Source organism: Peromyscus leucopus, chromosome 1, assembly GCF_004664715.2.
Source record: "Peromyscus leucopus breed LL Stock chromosome 1, UCI_PerLeu_2.1, whole genome shotgun sequence".
In the NCBI taxonomy this organism is placed as follows: domain Eukaryota; kingdom Metazoa; phylum Chordata; class Mammalia; order Rodentia; family Cricetidae; genus Peromyscus; species Peromyscus leucopus.
Genome location: NC_051063.1, coordinates 107407221 through 107428763, shown reverse-complemented (window position 1 = coordinate 107428763; position 21543 = coordinate 107407221). Strand labels below are relative to the sequence as shown.

Genomic DNA, 21543 nt, shown 5'->3' with positions numbered 1-21543 from the left:
TTGAGCCTTTTATGTTCTAAAAGGATTTGTGTAATACTAAATTGCATAGTTTGAAGCATAAACTTTATTAGATAAACAATGCTGTAAGTTTTCAGGAACCCAAGTGGATATCAGAAACTAGATAATGATGCAGCTTACATATATTGCAGTTTTACCATCCAGGTCAATTTTAATTTATAAGTTATGTACAGTAAAGAGATAAGAAACAATAAGATAGAGCCCTTGACCAGTATGCTGTAGTAAGTTATATGAATATAGTCCGTCACTTGCTCACTTGCTCACCCCCACTCCTCTGTACCTCCTTTTCTCCTTTAGGATTGTACTTGAATGGGTAACTGAAGCCATAGATAAGGGGGGCCTACTAGGTATAATTACTTCATTTTTCTAGATCAGAGAAATAAGACAAAGACTGTTTAAGTAGCTTTCCTTAGGTTACATAGTCTGTTATTGGCTAACTCAGTATTCTAGCTGAGACTGTGTGTGTGTGTGTGTGTGTGTGTGTGTGTGTGTGTGTGTGTGTGTCTGTCTGTCTGTCTCCGTCCGTGTCCGTCCTTGTCTGTGTCCGTGTGTGTCCGTCCGTCCATCCAGAGGTCAGCGTTGTTTCTCCACTTAATTTTTTTTTTTTTTTTTTTTTTTTGGTTTTTTTCGAGACAAGGTTTCTCTGTGTAGCTTTGCGCCTTTCCTGGGACTCACTTGGTAGCCCAGGCTGGCCTCAAACTCACAGAGATCCGCCGGGCTCTGCCTCCCGAGTGCTGGGACTAAAGGCGTGCGCCACCACCGCCCGGCTCTCCACTTAATTTTTAAACTTCGTTTTTTCATTGAACCTGGAGCCCTCCGATTCAGCTGGAATGGCTGACCAGCAAGCACCAGTGACTCTCTCGTGTCTGGCCCTCCAGCTCTGGGCTAACGGCAGATGTGACAGGTTCCCCACGGCTGCTGGAGATGGAACTCAAGACCTCATGCTTGAGGACTTTGCCGACTGAGCCATCTCTCCCAGCCCTTCCATGCCTGCCGATGCTGCTGTGCTTTTGTGTAACTTACGAGGTAGCGCATCCTTCCTTCAGAACCTTACCTCTTACGCTCTCCTCTCAGATGTGGTGACCATGCTCTGTCCCAGGGTGAGATTAAAGAAATGTACTTCTTGGTCACTTTATCCCTCTTGGTTGTCAGCAGAGGTTGCTGGTGGACTTGGTAGAAAATGTGAACAGCCTTCAGCAGTGTGATGCAGTGCAGTCCTAGGAGAGAACGTGACCAAATTTTCAAAGTGTAGTTGCAGTTTAGAAATGAGGCACAAAGGAAGAGGTGGCAGGTCAGCACTGGAGGGAATTGTGAAGCCATTCTTGTCTCCAGTAGATCTATGATCGAATGGCCATCCTTTAGACTTAGCCTCGGCAAGATGATTCCATCATTCCTGTGTAGTGGGTGCTGAGGAGAAGCACATTACTATAAACTTGTACACAAATCTGAAAGTGACAGAAAACAGCCTTGACAATTCACCAGCAAATGAATACTTAGGTAAATTAGAGTTGCATTTAGCAGAAGCTACCCATGAGCTCCCAGCCAGCCCCACCCTACCTCTCCAGTTGTCTCCCACTGTTGCCTCACGTGGTCCGATTCCTCGGGTCTTGACTTTCCCCGTGCCTTTTCCTGTCCTCGGCTTCATCGTGCAGGTCCCACCCTCAGGTGCTGTCCCCTCCATCTGCTGTGGAAGGCTTGCTTTTACTCTGCAGTAAACCCTTGTGACTCCTTCCTCTGTTGTCTAGACTACTTGGTATTTTATGCCACATGTATTCGAGTCATTCACAGCACATGCTTAGAGCTGCCAATGGTTGGATTTTAAATCCAAACAGTGGTTGACATTCAACTGAGTGTTCTGGTCCTATTAAGGTTGTTGAGAGTTCACTCTATGTTTTTAGGAGGTATACTACCGGGAGGGTGTGTGTTTATAAAGAACACAGTAACATTTAATGCCCATTTTACTCCCGTTATATACTGTGTTCTAATTTGGAAGGCACAAAAAATGAAAAAGAAACTCCTGTAAAAGAGGAAGTTGAGGTGAACTTAACTAGCCTTTAGTATAGCTTTACTTTTACTAATTGGAAAGGACTTTTCTTCATTTTTATGTCATATACTTCTGCCCACATGTAAGCTGATAAGGAAATGTTATTTGAGGGTCTGTAGTACAAAATGAACCTGTAGGCTGGCAGTTTTCAGATCTGATTTAGTCTATAAATATCTTTAATCTGTACAGTGTTTGGTTTTAAAAGGCTAAAATAAACTTACATTTTAAAGGTTTACAGTTACTAGTTTTTTGTTTTTCTCTATATTCAGATATAGGAAACCATAACCATGATCTAAATCTAGAACATTTCCCTCAACCTTCAAAGAAAGTATAATTGGGAAAAAAAGTCAGGGCAGTGGTGGCTCACACCTTTAATACCAGTACTCCGGAGGCAGAGGCAGGCCGATCTCTGTGAGTACCAGGCCAGCCTGGTCTACAGAGGGAGTTCCAGGACAGCCAGGAAAACTCTTGTTTCATGGAGAAAAAAAAAAAAGAAACTGTAATCATTTAGTGGCTGTTCACTATCTCTCCTCTTAGCCTCTGGAACTGGTTATGTAGTTTCTCTGTATAGATTTGTCTCTTTAGGACATATCATATAAATGAAATAAGTATTATGTTATCTCTTTGTTTGAGTTCTTTCACTTAATATGTTTTCACATTTCTCCCATGTGTGCTTGATCAATATGTCCTTTTGAAGGATGAATACTGCCCCTTATATATGTAGTACATTTTGTTTGTCCATTAATCACCTGGATATATGAGTCATTTGTATTTTATAGTTCTATGAATAATGCAGCTGTAAACATTCATGTATAGTTTTTTGTGGGAATATGTGATTTGTGGGTGTTGGCTGGTGCTAAGGACCAAAGCAAGGGCTTCAGGAACACATTCTAGGCATACACTATACCCCTAAGTTACATCCCAGCTTGAGATGGTTCTTTTTCTTTTTCTTCTTGTTTTTTTGTTTGTTTGTTTGGTTGTTTAGTTTTGGGTTTTTTTGTTGTTGTTGTTTTGGGTTTGTTTATTTTTTTTTTTTTTTTTTTTTGGTACTGGGAATAGAAGACATGGCCTCTTTCATGCTGATTGAGCATTCTACCACTAAATTGACCTTGAACTTACTATCCTTCTGCCTCAGTTTCCCAAGTAGTGTTTACAAGTCTGCCCCAGCTCTGTGTGTGTATATTATTGGAAACTGAACCTAAAGACTCACATAGGTTGAGCTATCACTGTGCTACCAAACTACTACACCTTCAGCCCATATTTTTACTTTATTTTTTTAATAGAAGTTTGCTGACTTGTCCAGGCTAACCTTAAGCTTGCAATCCTCCTGCCTCATCCTCTCAAATAGCTGGTATTTTTTAGGCCTGCACCACTATGCCTGACTTTAGATCATCATTTTTACAGTAGAAATGAGATAACCAAGTAATGCTTGGATTGCAAGACCTTAACATAGGAGTAAGTCCACATAAATACATGAGGGGACTCATAGCAGACTAGGCAGACAAACCAATCTGGACTGCCACCTGTTATACTTAGTTTATAAATCTGTAAGTGTTTGAACCTAGGCAGAGTGGTCTACATTGATAATCCCAGCACTTGGAAAGCTGAAGTGGGGGGTTCATTGTGAGTTTTACAGTAGCCTGTTCTATATAGTGAGTTCTAGGCCATCCTAGACTACATAGTGAAACTATCTCAAAACAACGTGTTTGTTTGTTGTTGTTTGAGCCTGGGTCTCAGAATGCTTCCCAGGCTGGTTCTGAACTCCTGGGCTCAAGTGGTCCTTTGCTCAGCATCTTAAGTAGCAGTGACCATAGATGTGGACCACTACACCCAGCTGTTAGTTCATTTGTACTTTTTTTGTTTTATTTTGTTTTTCGAGACAGGGTTTCTCTGTGTATCTGTCCTGGCTATCCTGGAACTCGGTTTGTACAGCAGGCTGGCTTCAAACACAGAGAAATCCACCTGCCTCTGCCTCCCAAGTACTGGGACTGCTTTGATTAAAGGTGTGCGCAGCATCTGCCGCCACCACCACCTGTGGTAAATTTTACTAAGTAGCATTTTTCAGGAGCTTTTACACACCAAGAGTTTAGTAGAGTTTAGTTTATGACAGTGTGGCTTGAAGGCGTAGACACAGGAAGATTGGGGTTGGGAGAAATGCAGTCTAGGCAGTGTTTACTGTAAGCTTATTAAGACTCTGAATAAGATGAGATGGCCTTGATGAGCTTTATTGTTAATTCTCCCCAGAGGGTCTGCCAACAGTTCTCATTTCTCTTCTTCATCTCTTTATCCTAGAACCGCACCAGTGAGATCTCATTAACACAAGTGAGCTGGAGACACTGTTTAAAACTGAGTAAACTGCGGGAGCTGAGGTCTGACGCGGGGCGGTAGAATCTGGCTAGAAACGGGCTTCTGTGTTTGGGAAGAGGCAGCAGGTTTATGTCTGGTGAGGAGAGGGAGCACTACTGCCTCCTGGCTTCTGTTCTTGTGAGATTGAAGGTGGGATCATCTGAAATGTGGGCACGACAGAGATTGTAGACGTAAGCGTGGGGAAGAAGATTGAAGCTTTGCCAGAGAAAATAGTAAAGTTACGAGGCAGTTTCAGAGCCTCAGAGAGAGCTGGTGACCATATGCAAGATAATATCAGTTTGTTCCTTAAAATTGGTTTTCAACATTCGGGTGTGTGTGTGTGTGTGTGTGTGTGTGTGTGTGTGTGTGTGTGTGTGTGTGTAGGAGTCAGTTTCATCCTTCAGCCTTTGTGTGGGTTCCAAGGATCAAGCTTAGGTCATCAAGTGTAGTGATAAGCACCTCTACTACTGAGCCATCTTGGTGAGACCTCCTTTTACATTTTTTTATGCCTCCATTTCCTACTACTGGCCCCAGTTTTTATTTTTAATTTAGAAAATTTTAATTTTGTGTGTGTTCATGTTTTACATGTATGTCTCTCTGTGTGCTGCCTGCATGCTTGGTACCTGAAGAGGCTGAAGAGGGCTTTGGATCTCCTGAAACTGGAATTATAGATGCTTGTTGTAGTCTGCTGTGTGGATGTTGGAAGTCGAACGCCACTTTTCTGGAAGAGCAGCCGATTCTCCTAACTATGAACCATCGCTCCAGTGTTCACTATTCCTTCTTTGTTTTTGTTTTTGTTTTTGGTTCTTTGAGACAGGGTTTCTCTGTGTAGCTCTGGCTGGCCTGCAACTCTAGCTCTGTAGACCAGGCTGGCTTTAAACTCACAGAGATCCACCTGCCTCTGCCTCCCGAGTACTGGGATTAAGGGCGTGCGCCACCACCGCCCCGCCCCCTCTTTGTTTGTACATTTTGTGGTTACATTTACTTAGTATTTGTGCATGTGCTACTGTGCAGGTGTGGAGGTCAGAGGACAACTTGGGTTGGGTTTTGGGGTTTGAAACAAGGTCATAAGACTTACATTAAGTGCTTTTACCTGCTGAGTATCTCACCTTCCCAGTAGTCTCCAGTACAGAAATCTTCTCATAGCAGATGCAATGTACCTGTTTGCTATTAATTCTGAGTATGTGTTGACTAGAATGCAAACTTAACTAAATACATGAATACTAACTAGATCTGGAGGGATGCTTTTGAACAGATCCAATTTGTATTGCTCTCTTGGAATTTGATTTTTAAGCCCCAATTGTCCATCTTGAAAAATGTTCAATATACTTTATTCAGTTGATATATAAAACGAGAGACTTCCAAGTTAATGTAGTAGCAGTGTGGGGCTAATTGTTATAGTTTAATTACAGTATTAATGGGGATGGTGTCTTGGTTTGTGTAAAGGGGGTTGTCTGGGTTTAGTGCTGATAACATTATATCAAAGGAAACCCCTTGATCCTGAACAAACCAGTTGGTCATCTTAAATTGAATTCCTTCTAATGTACTTGATTGCAAAGGATATTATACATTTACTATAGAAAACCTGAGGGGCTGGAGAGATGGCTCAGAGGTTAAGAGCACTGACTGCTCTTCCAGAGGTCCTGAGTTCAATTCCCAGCACCCACATGGTGGCTCACAACATCTGTAATGAGATCTAGTGCCCTCTTCTGTGTACATAATAAATAAATAAATCTTTAGAAAAAATAAAAGAAAACCTGAAGATAAAGCAAAATATTAACAATAAAGCAAGATAGTAATAATTAATAATAATAACGAAATAAATTAAGTATCAGTGATTACCCCATGACCAAAAAATAAAATAAAATAAAAAATCACTGCTCCTATTATGATCTAGTTCTTTCTGATCTTTATCTTAGGCATGGTTACTGTTGCTTTTATTTATTGGAATTATGTGGTAAAGAGTTTTGTCTTATTTTTGTACTTCTATGCTAACCATTTTCCAATTTGTTTCTTTGTTCAAGAAGGTAGTTCTAGGTGTAGAACAGAAGTGTTTGATACTGAGTAGTTGGACTTGTGTATTCTGTCAGAACAGCTTCATGTACATGTATGTGCCTTTCACTACAGAGAGCTAAGGAAGCTATTACTGAATTTCACTTTGTGTGATAAATTGGATAGTTCGGTTTTCCTTTGAGACAGTCTCTTGTAGCCCATACTGACCTTGACTTCACTATATACTTGAGGATAATCTTGTACTTGTGATCCTGTGCTTGGATTACAGTCATGGGCCACCACTCCCTGATGTATGTGGTGCTGGCGCTCGAACCCACGGCTCTGTGCATGCTGCCAACTGAGCTATCCCAGCATTGTGAACATTTGAACCACTCTGAATTGTTGGTGTATAGCTGTAGTCCCATATGTTTTAATAGCTTTAGTTTTATCTGGTATTTTAAATGTTCTCTTAAGTAAGTATACTGAGTAGCTCTTTGGCACACTGTAGCATATCCTCTGTTAAATCTGTCAAACCTTATGTGACTCACTTTCTTACTTGTGCACAGAGACTTTTAACAAGGCATTGATGGGGCCACAAGAGGAGCCTCGGGATTAAGAGCAGGCGCTGCTTTTGCAGCAGACCTGAATTTCATTCCCAGCATCTAGGTCGGGCAGCTCCTAACTATGGCTGTAAGGAGTTTGGTGCCTTTGGTCCTCCGTGTGAACGGTGCACACACATAAACATGATTAAAAATAAGAAGAAATAAGTATTTTTTAAGTTGTTAATTTTTGTTTGTTTGTTTTACATTTAGGCTACAATTTATTGCCATTACAGTTTATTCAATTAGATCAGCAGGGGTTTTGAGTGTACTATAGGTAAATAATCTGATTCTTCCTCAGAACAGTAATTCTTAGACTATTTGAACAAATAAATATGTGAATAAATAATTAGGATTCTGAGTAGTAAGTGCTGTTAAAAACATACATATAGCAAGCCGGGCAGTGGTGGCACATGCCTTTAATCCCAGCACTCGGGAGGCAGAGGCAGGCGGATCTCTGTGAGTTCGAGGCCAGCCTCGTCTACAGAGCAAGATCCAGGACAGGCACCAAAACTACACAGAGAAACCCTGTCTCAAAAAACCAAAAAACAAAACATATAGCAATATGTAATAAACAGAGGAAATCATTCTTTATAGAGAAATACAGAGTTAAAACTTAGTAGAATGGATTGTAATTGGGCTGGAAAGATTTAAAATTTTGCCAATACTCTGGTAATTATATTAGCCAACATTGGAAGCTTGCCTCTGCCACTCCTGTAGACCTCCTGTACACTACTGTACTTGTATAATAAGTGTACATGATATATACACGTAATCCTGGCTGATAGTTGCAGATATTCAGACGTTTTACAATTAGAGATAAAGACAGCAGTAGGCTACTGGCCTGACTTGCCCAATGTCCTGAGTTCTGTCCCCAGCAGACAGACCATCAGCAGCAAAGTGCTAATGTTTCAGTGAAAAAAATCCAGACCACATGGCTCCACCTTGTAGAAAATATGCACAATTAGAGATAGACAGACAGACAGACAGACTGACTGACTGACTGACTGACAGATGGCTCGTCTGTCCTGAAACCATTAGCAGTGATTGCCTGTGGTTATTAGGCTTCTGGGTATTTTTCTTTGTTGCTTTTCATTTTCCCGCTACTGTGCTCATGTTACCTTGGTGACCTGAAATACTCAGTGATTCGTATACAAGAACATTTCTCACTTTATTAAAAAAATTTGACCTTTGGGACTGTTTTATGAAGCATTTCTATTTCATATTTTTGAGACAGCCCTTGAGTTGGAATAAATACTGTGAACTGTATAAATATTTGCATTCCATCACAAACACTGATGTTCAATTGGGAAAGCTGAAGCCTGAGTCTACATTTTAATATCTAGAAATTGGGACTCACAATTTTTTTGTTTTCTTTATTGTCAGTTTTTTTTTTAATCAAAATATCTAGTTACAAAAAAACTTCAGATTGAAATTGAAATAAATACTGTATTTCTAAGTTTTTGTTTGTTTTTTTAACCTAAAATCTTCTGTTCATCTAAACTTCTTTTCTGGTTTTAGAGCACTCGAAGGAAAATGGAAGGACAAAAGGTGATGAGCGGCCAGTGGATCCCATGAAGCGTTCTGTGGCTAATGTTCTAGAAGAGACAGCTGTGAAAACTGAAAAAGAAGATGAAAAGGAGCTTAAGAAACTGCCTGTCATTGTAAAGCTAGAAAAACCTTTGCCAGAAACTGAGGAAAAAAAGATTATCAGAGAGGAAAGTGATTCCTTCAAGGAAAATGTCAAACCCATTAAAGTAGAAACAAAAGAATGCAGAGTGGACTCCAAAGATCTCAAAGGTAGCTCCGAGAGACTGGGTGCACAGGAGGCCGAGCGAGTGGAATTTGGTGGCAACATCAGATCTTCTCAAGACATCACAGAGAAATCTTCTGAGGAAACAGAGAAGCTTAAAAATGACCAGCAAGCCAAGATACCACTAAAAAAACGTGAAATTAAGTTGAGTGATGATTTTGACAGACCTTTGTGCAAGTCAACTACTCCAACAAAAGAGTTTTTGAAAGATGAAATAAAACAAGAGGAAGAGACTTGTAAACGGGTCTCCACCATCAGTGCTTTGAGTCACGAAGGGAAGCAACTAGTGAATGGAGAAGTTAGCGATGACAAGGTCACGCCAAATTGTAAGACAGAACAGATGGAAACCCAGCTTTGTGATACAAAGGAAGACGGCTCTGCCATCCCCTCTAAGGAAGGGAATACTCTCACGGAGGGAGATGGGGCTGAGGCTTTCAATTCTGTCATAGCAAGCACAAAGATGATAAGTGACCTTGAGAAAGAAGCCCCCCTGGGAAAGGCTCTAGATAGCTCTTTATCTGCCTCAGAGAGGCACAGTCAGAGAGGAAGAGGAGAGGACTCTGGGCCTCCAAACACGGAAATGCCTCTTGAGCCTTTGGAGATAGCAACAGATCTCTCTTTAAAACCTGCTTTGTCTGTCATGGAATCCTGCACTGCGAAAGCTGAAGAGAAGGCCTCCAAAAGTAAGAGTGAGAACCACCCACCAAGCATAGAATGCCTGGAAAAGGTGGAAAAGGCCAAAAAGACTGTTGGTGAGAAGGAAAGATTGAGTCCAATACCCGAGGAAGTTGTAAGGAGTCCTGTAGAATCAGAAAAGCCAGATCCTTGTGAAGTGGCTGAAGCTGCCCTCCCACCCGAGATGACTGGCCCCAAGGAGAAACTGGCCTCAGAAAAAAAAGGTGTAGAATGTCTCAGTAGAGGTTCAAGTGAAGGCCAGTCCCTTGAAAATGCAAGCCCAGGAATTCTAGAAAAGGATTCTGAGACCATGAAGGTAGAAATGGCCAGTGCAGACAAGGTCCAGGCCTCTGGCATGGAGGACACTTCTGAGACAAAGAGCTCCATGCCGAAGAGCAAATTCAAATATAAGTTAGTTCCTGAAGGAGACAGCACCGCTTCAGAAAACACAGAGATCACCTCCGAAAGGCAGAAGGAAGGCATCAAGTTGACAATTCGGATATCTAGTCGGAAGAAGAAGCCGGATTGTCCCCCACAAATTGTAGACTCTGAGAGCAAGGAAGAGAAGGTGGGGAAGGAAGAAGAGAAAACCAGTGTGGGCCGGACTTTAAGAAGGTCTCCGAGAATATCCAGACCCACAGCAAAAGTAGCTGAGATCAGAGACCAGAAAGCTGAGAAAAAAAGAGGGGAAGGAGAAGATGGAGTGGAGGAAGAACCAGCAGCTTTGCAGAGAACAGACAAGAAGGAACACTTGAAAAAAACAGAGAAGGATACAAATTCTAAAGTGAGCAAGGTAAAACTTGCACCGAGTTCTCAGTGTAGAAAATGTAAAATGACATTACCAGCCTGTTTGATGTGTGCGTGTGGGGGTCAGAGAACAACTTGGAAGTATCTTCTGTCCTTCTTCATGTGGACCACAGGGGTCAAATTTTAGGTCATCAAGCTTGGCAGCAAGCTCCTTTACCTACTGAGCCATCCCACTGGCCACTAAGTTTTCAATTAAATATTTGTTTTTGCATGTGTATGTATGTGATACATGTATGTGTTCGTGTGTGTGTGTGTGTGTGTGTGTGTGTGTGTGTGTGTGTGTGTGTGTGTGTGTGTGTGAACATTGGGTGGCTCCTTCATCTCTCTCCCCCTTTGTGAGACAGCTTGAGGCTCAAGGGTTCAGCTAGGCTAGACAGTGAGCTTCAAAAGTCCACCTATCTCTATTCCCAACCCCCAGGGTTACAGATACACACTGCCAGAGCTGGCATTTTTATGTGGGTTCTGGTCATCCAAATTCAGGTCTTAGTGCTTGTGTGGCAGACATTTTACTGAGCTATCTCGAAAGCCTTGTGTTCTCAGTTTTAATTAGAAAACTAATTTAGATCTAATTGTTTATTGCTTTGTGTTGAAATGGCCACTCAAAGACAACTAATAATAAACCTTGCCTTTCAATAGTTATACTCACACACTAAAATTCAGACATACAATGTTTCTTTTAGACTTCTTTTTCTATTGCAAGCAGTTCTAGGGATATATTCTATAAGCTATTCAGCTGATAATGAGCCTGTAGAGTGCTGAAATTAAACTCCCCACATCCACTATTAGCAGTTCGGGATATACAATGTTTCATTCCTTTTCCAAGCATTCATGTGTATGTTTATGAACATGTATTCATAAAATTTTTTCAATAATTGGATCACACCTATTTGTTTCACTTAACAGTGATGTCTCTTCTTATGTGAGAAGTTACAGTCTACTTTTATTTACTAGTGGCCACATAGTATTTCATAGTGTGGATATACCTCAGTTTATTTAATTACTCCCTTATTAATTGACATTTAGGTTGTTTCCCATTTTTCACTATTACAGGCAATGCTGCATTGAAGATCCTTTTGGACATAAGTGAGTATTTCTTTAGAATAGACTCCTAGAATTGGAATTACTGGGTCAAGGGGCATGTGTATTATAAAATGGATAGTTATTGTCACATTGCCCTCCAGAAGCCCTAATAGTGTCCCACCCCATTCCCAGTTTACCAGAGTACCTATTTTCCCCATTTTAATCCGGAAATTCCTTTTCTGGGACCTTCCTAATTTTAAGCAAAGTCTTTAGTCCACGGGACTGTTACTTTTTCATTTAAATGGACATGTCATGATGATTACTGTTCACTATCAGTCATTCTTTGCTCCCTGAAAAACCTTTTGTTTTTGAATGAATTCGTTCTTTCCTAGAGGCCCATAGCATGGCAGTGAAGTGAGGCAGGATGGAGAGACTGAACCTAGGTGACAGAATGACGTCTCATGACCAGCTTACTCTCTGACTCTTTTAACGTTTATTGCGAGTTTTAGATGCAGCTCTGACCTGCTTTAAAAACTTGGTAATTTAGGCGTTTGGGTGTGTGTGTGTGTATGGGTGTGTGTGTGTGTGTGTGTGTTGTTTCTGTGGTTTTTTGAGACAGGGTTTCTCTGTGTAACAGCCTTGGCTGCCCTAGAACTCCCTTTATAGTCCAGGCTGGCCTCGAACTCACAGAGATCCTCCCACCTCTACCTCCCAAGTGCTGGGATTAAAGGAGTGCACCACCACCACCACCACCACCACCACCACCACGCCCAGCTTTTAAAGTTTAGATTTTTGAAAAAAAAAATAAGTATGTCAGTATATCTTCCTGCTATTGATAGAGTCTTTAAGTGTTCATGGCCTTTGACCCAGAATCCTGTTCAAGGAATTTATCCTAACCACAAAGATGGATGTAAACATTAACATCTATGAGGGTACATTTTGAAAGTGAAAAAATGGGAAACAACCACCCAAATGTGTGAGTAATATCATACAGCCATTTTGGCATATTTATAAGATAAAATGGTCATTGTCTAATCCCATTTTTAAGACACCCCCCCCAAATGCAGAAAAAATAATGAAAACACATACCAAAACTTAGTAGTAGATAGAGCTGATGACAAGACTGTAACAATTTTCATCTTTTCTTTCTGTGTCAGCTAAATATTCTCCAAGGGACATGTAGTTTGGAGAAAGAAATTCTCATGTCCAATTATCTCATCTTTTCATTTCTGTAAGGTAAAACCCAAAGGCAAAGTTCGCTGGACTGGTTCTCGGACACGTGGCCGGTGGAAATACTCCAGCAATGATGACAGTGAAGGGTCCGACAGTGAAAAATCCTCCGCAGCCTCAGAAGAGGAGCAAGGGAAGGAAAGTGAAGAAGCTGTCCTTCCAGATGACGATGAACCATGCAAAAAATGTGGCCTTCCAAACCATCCGGAACTAGTATGTACCTGCTCTAAGTGAGCAGTGCTCCTCTCATAGCTATACTGTGGTTCTTTGGAGTGACCTACTGCTCCGAGGTTTGATCGTGATTTGAATTTTGTTTTGTTTTTTTGTAACAGGATCTCACTGTTAGCCCTGGCTGGCCCGGATCTCATTAAGTTGGTGGTTAAAATGAAGCCTTGTCTGTCTTAGTTTTCTATTACTGTGATAAAGTGCCATGGCTGAGGGAACAGAAAAGAAAGAATTTGTTTATGCTAGGGTTCCAGAGGATTAGTGATGGCGAGTAAGAGCATGGAGATGGATGCCTAGAGCAGCATCTCAGGGCTCACATCTTGATCTACAAGCAGGAGGCCGAGAGCACACTGGAGATGGCCTGGTCTATGGAAACCTCAGAGCCTGCACTCAGTGACACACTTTTCTTGAGCAAAACCACACTTCCTAATCCTCCCCAAACAGCCACCAACCAAGGACCAAGTATTCAAATGGCTTGAGACTGAGGGGGGCATTTCCTTCCAACCACCACAACTACCATAATGAGCAAGGCTATGAAAGTTAAGATTTTTGTGTTGAAGATGTTTGAAGATTTGATCTTCTTTTTAAAAAGATCTCTTTTCTGCCTTCTAACTCAGAGATCAGCAAGACTTGTGTTTGCCATACCATTTCCGAATTTATTTATTTATTTTTTAATAAAATGTCTTTAAAAAGTAAAGAAACTCTGGGGACAAAACCAAGTGTGAGGAAATAAGTGTAGGGAGCCAAAGTGACAGCAATGGGATCCACAGGATTTTAGTTTGTCGTTATAAGTAACTGGTGAATCCCATTTCTGTTTACTGTGGCAAGGTGAATGACTTTAGAAACTACAATCTGGTGGGTTGCTTATGCCCTGGACTTAAAGATAATCCCAAATCAAAATTAGAAGTAGTAGCCCGACTATGGTGATGCACGCCTTTAGTCCCAGTACTCAGGAGGCAGTGGCAGGCAGATCTCTGTGAGTTTGAGGCCAGCCCTGGCTACAGAGCAAGTTCTAGAACTGTTACACAGAGAAACCCTGTCTCAAAGAACAAAAATAACAACAACAAAAAATTGAAGAAATAATAAATCACTTTTGTATTAGTAAAATAAATGGCCCTTGTTCTTGGTGAACAGAAAAGCAATAAATTCAGTAAATCTAGAACTCTTGTCTGTTCTAGTTGTTTTAGGTAAAAGCAATGGATCATTGCCTGAGACTTGGAAATTCTTATTTGTTTGTATGTTTGTCTTGTTTTGTTTTTTCGAGACAGGGTTTCTCTGTGCAACAGCTCTAGCCATCTAGAGTTTGCTCTGTAGACCTGACTGGCCTTGACCTCCCAGAGATCCACCTGCCTCTGCCTCCTGGGCGTTGGGTTTACAGGGGTGTGCCAGCGGAACTCTTATGTAGTAATAGTTATTCAGTGGAATTTTCGGTTTGTTGTGGTGTTAGGCAAGTCTTCCTTTTAGAAGTAAATTAAATTGTAAAGTTTTATTTTTAATTGTCTTATTTGAAATTTAGGTTATGTTTTTCTGTAGAAACAATGTGATGAGTGAAATTGGGTACCTGGGTTAGTCCACATATGCCAAAGCAATTGATTTTACAGTTGATATAACCACTAATGTAAGTTGATACTTAATTTTGAACATTGGGATCAAGTGGTGACTGTATTATACAGAGCAGGAAGGAGATAGTTTTCCAGCCTTAACTTGTCCTATTCAGAATGGGATAGAATTTCAGAAAGAACACAAATACCAGAATTGAACAAAAAAATAGAGAACATAGGTAATATGAGCCAGATCCCTTTCTTTTAGTAAGACCAATGGTAGAATAAACCCTGTGATGCTGGATTAGAGGAATTATAGTGAATTCATTTTAAATAGGTAGAAATACAGGTGTATGCATGCATATGCAGTTACTAAAGAATGAATGTGCTGTTCTCTCTGCGAGAACTTAACATTAGTGATAGGCCGTTGCATTAAGCACTGAGACTTCCCAGACCTTGTTTCTAAATTCATCTGGAATAAAGGAACCAGGACTTCTTCATTTTATTAATTCTCAGGTCAGGCCATCAGGGGATGTCTAAGATGTGTCGAGAGCACCCTGTAATTGCCAGAAGGTAACAAAGTTCTTTAAAAAACAAAGAATCTGATCTAGACAAGCCCTAAGGACACAGAAAAAGCTCGCGTATCCATAGCTGGAACAGCTCCAACAAACAGAAGAATAGATTTCAACTATAATTTAAAGAAGAAGAAGAAGTATTTGTCACTGACAGAAATAATTGAGTAAACAAATGATTAGGGCAGCGGATCAGTTTTCTTTGTAGAAGAACTCCAAGAACTTGGGAGGTTAAAGGAAGAGAAAATCACAAGCAGAGTGCCACAGCCCTCACTGCGGAAGCAAAGTTCCTAGTGCATGCTAAGCTCGGGGGCAGGCTCGAAGGAAGAGTTAAATATTTGCATAACTCAGTTATATCTTACTTTAAAATACTTACAGATTTATTAGTTACTATAATGATTTTCATTTATATCCCTAAATCCTTTGATATTCCTAACCCTAGAAAACTTTGGCACCTCCCTGTGAGTATAGGCTGGATTTATTTGTTTATTCCTTCGTTCTAGTTTTGTTGTTGTTGTTTATTTATTTGTTTATTACTGGTGATTTGCATTCATGGTATTCACACGTCTACATGGAACTACTTTCCTAGCTCTTTTCTTTTTTTTTGAGAGGAGTTTCAAGATGTTGCTCACACTGGCCTTAGAATGTGATATTCCTGCCCTTGCTTTCCTAGTAGATGGAATTACAGGCATTAGCCATAAGGACCAGTGGGGTTTACTTTGAGGGTAGAAGTATGGAAAATAAACAGTGTAACTTCTAAATAGAAAAATAAATAGCTACTTCTTTAACTAAGTGACCGAAATTAATATCACCAATAATAATCTATATTAATATCATGTATCCCTTGTGTCATAGTTTGAATAAGAGTGGTCTCCATAAAGCCTGGTGTAGCGATGCACACCTTTAATCCTAGCACTCAGGAGGCAGAGGCAGGAAAATCTCTGTGAGGTCAAGGGCAGCCTGATCCACATAGTGAATTCCAGGATAGCCAGATAGTGAGACCCTGTAGAGAGAAAAGGGAGTTGTGCTAAGTTTACGGGCTGGAGAAATGGTTCAGCAGTTAAGAAAACTTACTCCTCTTCTAGAAGACCTAGGTTCAGTTCCCAGCACCCACATGACCACTAATGACTGTAACGTCAGTTCTGGGGGATCCGGTTCCTATTCTGACCTTCGCTGTCACTGCACACAAACGGTGCATATACATATTCTCAGATACACACACACACACACACACACACACACACACACACACACACACACACACACACACATATATTAAATAAACAATTTTTTTTTTGAGACAGAGTTTCTCTGTGTAGCTTTGGAGCCTGTCCTGGAACTCACTCAGACCAGGCTGGCCTCAAACTGAGAGATCCACCTGCTAGAATTAAAGGTGTGTGCCACCACTGCCGGGCTTAAATGAATGTTTTTTAAAGAGAAGAATGGCCCCATAGGCTCATGTGTTTGAATGTTTAGTTACCTGGTAGTAACTATTTGAAGGCTTATAAGAACTAGGGGGTGTGGCCTTATTGGAGTAGGTGTGGTCTTGTTGGAGGAAGTGTATCATTAGGGGTGGGCTTTGAGGTCAAAAGCCCACTCCAGCCCCAGACTCTCTCTTCCTGCTGCCTGCACATCAGGATATAGATATATCCCTTAGCCACTTCTTCAGCACTGTGTCTGCCTGTGTGCTACCATGCTATCAGCCATGGTGATAATGGGCTAATCTCTGAAACTATAAACAAGCCCCTGTAAATGCTTTCTTTTATAAGCGTTACCTTCACAGCCTTGACTAAGAAACCCTGATATGACAGAATGAGCAGAGTACTCTTCTTCTAACATGGAACCCCAGTGAAGTCATTAACCCAAATTCAGACTTGTCTATAAAATGTTGGATTTCTAATAGTCCACACACTGTCAGAGTAACAGAAAAAGAAAGGCTAAGCATCTGTTAGCGCCAGAGAATGAGAGTAGGAAACCTAACGAGAGCAGTACAGTCTAATAGCCTTGGATTCATAGTCAGGAAAACAGCATCACTGTTGGGAAAAGGTCTTAGGAAACTACTGTGTTGATGCTACATTTTCACTTTTGGCAGAGATGGGTTAGATTTTAACTTTGTAACTGGGCATGCTGGCACATACCTCTAATCTTAACATTTGAGGGGCTGGAGCAGTTAGATTGAAACTTTGGGGTCAGTTGTATAACAAGAGCCCTTCTGAAGTGTAGCTTTGTGGAAAGTTGAAGGAAAAACATATGAGACTGTAATATCTTCGTAATTCATCTATAAACTGGAAATACTTTCAAGTAAAGGCCTTTTTAGTTAAATGATTACCAATAAGCTGGTAGGTTTTAAATAACTGGTCATCTAGAGTTCACTGCAGTAAAAGTAGTTGATGGTGATGTTAATGTTTGAAAGAACTTCTGATCCTTTCCTGTGTGTCAGTCTCTTCCTTATCTGAGTTTACAGAATAAAAGAACTGTATTTCTTATTTTAAATAATTGAAATGCAATTAAAATGGAAATACTTTATAATTCTCTATATGCTAGCATACTTTATGATACTTGAACTTTAAAATTATGTTATAGAGAATGTAAGATTGCCTTTGTGGCAAACTAACAATTGATTCCAGTTTAGAAAGGAGTTACTGTATTTCACTGATTTCTGTACCATAATATTTTCTTAGGTTGTCAGAGGGAGTGCTTTTTAAGTTTTAAATTCTTTTTGTTTTGTTTTTGTGAGACAGGGTTTCTCTGTGTAGCCCTGGCTACCCTGGAACTCACTTTGTAGACCAGGCTGGCCTCGGACTCAGTTCCACCTGCCTCTGCCTCCCGAGTGCTGAGATTAAAGATTGTGTGCCACCATTTCCTGGCTCAATTTAAAATTTTTTTTCCATCCCAAATTGTCAGACTTATTCCATTCATTGGCTTTATGCACATACCATGCAGTTCATGGTAGTGTACTAAGAAGTACTGAAATGTCAGTGTTCACCAGGAATGGTGTCATATACCTGTACAAACCCAGCACTGTAGAGACTGAGACATGAATATTGCTGAGAGCTTGAGGCCGTCCAGTGCTACATAGTGAGTACCAGCCTAGCCTGCGCTATTAATATAGCAAGGCATTATCTCAAAAAGAAAGAAATGCCATATTTTAACAAATTGCAGATGGCTTGATATTAATGTGGTTTATTTCAGATTCTTCTGTGCGATTCCTGTGACAGTGGATACCATACTGCCTGCCTCCGCCCTCCCCTGATGATCATCCCTGATGGAGAATGGTTCTGCCCTCCTTGCCAGCATGTATGACCCAACCTAATTCTGTCTCCAGCCCTCAGTTTTGTATTCAACACATTGATAATACTTTTAAGCAGTCATTAAACACTATCCCTTTCCAAAGCAGTTGTTAATAATGTTCACCTTTTGTTTGAGTCTCTTACCTTCTATTAGTATCTTAGGCTTGCCTTTTGTCTTCTATAAAATTCCTGACTTTTGTAAAACCATCTGTTTTCTACTCTAATTTGTATAAATATAAATAGCACGAATTCTAATTAACAATAAAAACCTGGAGTTAGATATTGTGGTAAATGCTGAAAGATCAAAGAGGTAAAGGATCAGCCAAAATTATCTCTTACCTTCACTGACTCTGCAGACTGAAAAATGGTGGAGCTCCTTCCTGTCTATGCTCCGCCTTATCGCCTACTCTCTGCATGCAGTCATATCACTTCCTGTCTCCTGTCTGTACAGACCTCCAGATCTCTATGGTTAACTAGTGGCTAGTTTCACCCTCTGATCTTCAGGCAAGCTTTATTTGTCAGAACACAAACAAAATATCACCAAAAATAGCACCAATTTTATATGAATGAAATAAATGTTTTGTAGTTTACTCCATTTTTAAAATCTCATTTTTTATTACTGCATCTTTTTTTGTTGCTAGCACTGAGAGAATCATCAGTCTGTTCTGCATTGATTCACAGTTTCTTGTAAAATCAGAGAACAGTAGATTGCACCAATTGAATACTTTTTTCCACAAGGCCAACCTTATTTTGCTTTCAACATAATAGCTTTACACCTTTTTCTCTGAAGTTACCATCTCTTGCTTAGCATAGCTTAATCTATGATTTTTTTTTTTGCTCTGTTTTGACCCAGTAACCATGTAGCGTTGCTTTATGTGTATTTTTTATATTGGCATTATGCTTTGACATATATATGTATATATAATTTTTCGAAATTATTTTGATAGTCTTTTATTTTTAACATAACCTTGTTTGAATAGTAATGAACAAAATGCAATTCTGAACAGTAAAAGCAAGATAGGGACAGAACATATTTTTCTGTTTTGGTTTTTGCAAAGCTATTTGTGTTTGGCATGCTTTCTAATAGAAGTACTATGCTCATCATCTGTTAAGTGGATTCTGACTACCTTTTTAAACAAAGCATTTTCAATATTCATTCACCATGTAGCCATTTTCAGCTCATAACGCTTATTATTATTAAGCTTAAAGCCTAATAATACTCAAATAATAATAAATGAGCTTAATAATAAACATGAGATGTATGGTTGTGCTCTGGTATTAAAAATAGCACATATATATTGTTCCTACAGAAACTACTGTGTGAAAAATTGGAAGAACAGTTGCAAGATTTGGATGTTGCCTTAAAGAAGAAAGAGCGTGCAGAGCGAAGGTAAATTGGTATATGTGTTAATGTTTCCCTTGGTAGTTTGGCAGTAACATTGTCTTACAGTTTAGATGAACACATCCATCTAAATCAAAGACTGGCAAGCTACAGCAAGTCAAATCTGGTCTGCTGCTGTTTTTACATTACCTTCTAAGAATGGTTTTTAAGTTTTTAAAAACATCCTTATCAAATCATTTCATGATGTAGGAAAACTATGTGGTACTCACATTTTATATATCCTCTAAGTAAACTTTACTGGAACACAGCTTTGCTCATTTGTTTGTGTGCTTACTATGGCTGCTTTCGCACTACAACAGTGGAATTGAATAGCTCACTAGAGGTCCAGTAACTTCCCAAGCTCGAAATACTATGTGTCCTTTTACACACGTTTTCCCACCCCCTTTGTAGAGTATCAGAGTCTGCTATGGAAAAACATTGTCCCACATCTTGTGGAGGAAATATGCATAACTATTATTGAACACAGGAAAATTATAAGAACCTGCTTATAATTTATTTCCTCTGTCTTTTTGGGTGGACTGTATTAACAGTGGTAAATAAAGACCACTGCTGAACTGTGTCCTGCTGACAGTAACATACACTGTTTTCATTACGTCACTATAGTGTAGTCTGAAACAGTTGAGGAAGCTTCATGGAGCAAGTAAGATTGACCTTGAGCCTCATATTTATTAATAGGGGATTGATTCAGAATGAATACAGTGAGTTTATATTTATTTGTACTGTCTTTGGTCATTGCACATCTAAACATTCAGATCCACGGCATAGCTAACTGAATAGAACAGTGAATGAATGAACATAGATGAGTATATGAATCTTGTTTACATTGAACTCACTTTTGACCAGAGAATACAGAGACCCAATGATGAGAGACAGAGAGACTGAGACTCAACACAGTACTAGAACATAAAGGAAGAGCATTTTAATTCTCCTAGAAATTGAATTATCAAGGAAGGCCTTGGGAAATAAATTGGGTTTATACAGATGGGCATAGAAAAAAGAGGCATTTCCAGTTGGTGTGTGCAAACATAATGAGCAAAGGCAGAGTATAGATGTGAAGGTAGGGACCGGGCGGTCGTGGCGCACGCCTTTAATCCCAGCACTCAGGAGGCAGAGCCAGGCGGATCTCTGTGCGTTCAAGTCCAGCCTGGTCTACAGAGTGAGATTCAGGACAGGCTCCAAAGCTACACAGAGAAACCCTGTCTCAAAAAAACAAAAAAAAAAAAAAAAAAAAAAAAAACCCACAAAAAACAAAAAACAGTGAAGGTAGGAGAGCGAGATAGGATGGATCTCCATAAAGCAGAGAAAGCCCAGACTGCAAACAGCTTTGCTAGCCAACTAGGGAATTCTAACTGTTCTCTGTAGGGAGTAGTGGAGTCATCAGAGTAGGGATATGGTCATCATTTCAGAAAATAGGCCCTGGTAAGTCAGATGAATGAGTGAGAATTAGAGTGTTGCAGGAGAAAGCCTGGGAGTAAGGCAGCCATTGTAATGGGTGTGTAGAGGTGGGGGCTTCATGTCATCTCTGAAATGACCTCTCTGGTACTCATCCACCCTCATACTATGAGAGCATCTGTATCCTGATCCCATTGTTTTCTCCGTTTGTATTCAGCATTTAACTAACATTTATTGAATACCTGTTTTATGCCAGGTAGTGTAGTCAGTGAGAAAGCATACTGTGTCTACCTTAAATGGCTGCACAGTCTGGAAAAAAGGGTTGTGACTCTAAGTTTTTAGTGACTACCCAGCAAATGTCTACAGATCTGGAGCTGTGTGGCTCTATGGAATCTGCTGTTTTAGAAATCTCTTATTTTGTGGTTTACAAATGTTCCTTCCAGTGTATGACATCAGGGATAATATGGGAACTCAGAAAGCTCTGTTCTTCCAGACTGCAATTACTATTGCTTTGCCTAGCAGGGGGTTAGATTTAATTGGGGTTGGAATTTTCCAGGTAATGTAACAGTGGGAAGGA

At 40.2% G+C, this 21543-nt stretch overlaps 1 protein-coding gene across 1 annotated transcript in view; it reads left to right on the top strand.

Annotated features, from left to right (window-relative positions):
* Rsf1 (remodeling and spacing factor 1) overlaps window positions 1-21543 on the top strand; it is a 120359-nt gene that overhangs the window by 81961 nt on the left and 16855 nt on the right. The window contains exons 6-9 of the mRNA XM_028877454.2: window positions 8521-10280; window positions 12551-12757; window positions 18075-18179; window positions 19483-19562. Of these exons, the coding sequence (XP_028733287.1) occupies window positions 8521-10280; window positions 12551-12757; window positions 18075-18179; window positions 19483-19562 (2152 nt within the window). The remainder of the gene's footprint in view (window positions 1-8520; window positions 10281-12550; window positions 12758-18074; window positions 18180-19482; window positions 19563-21543) is intronic.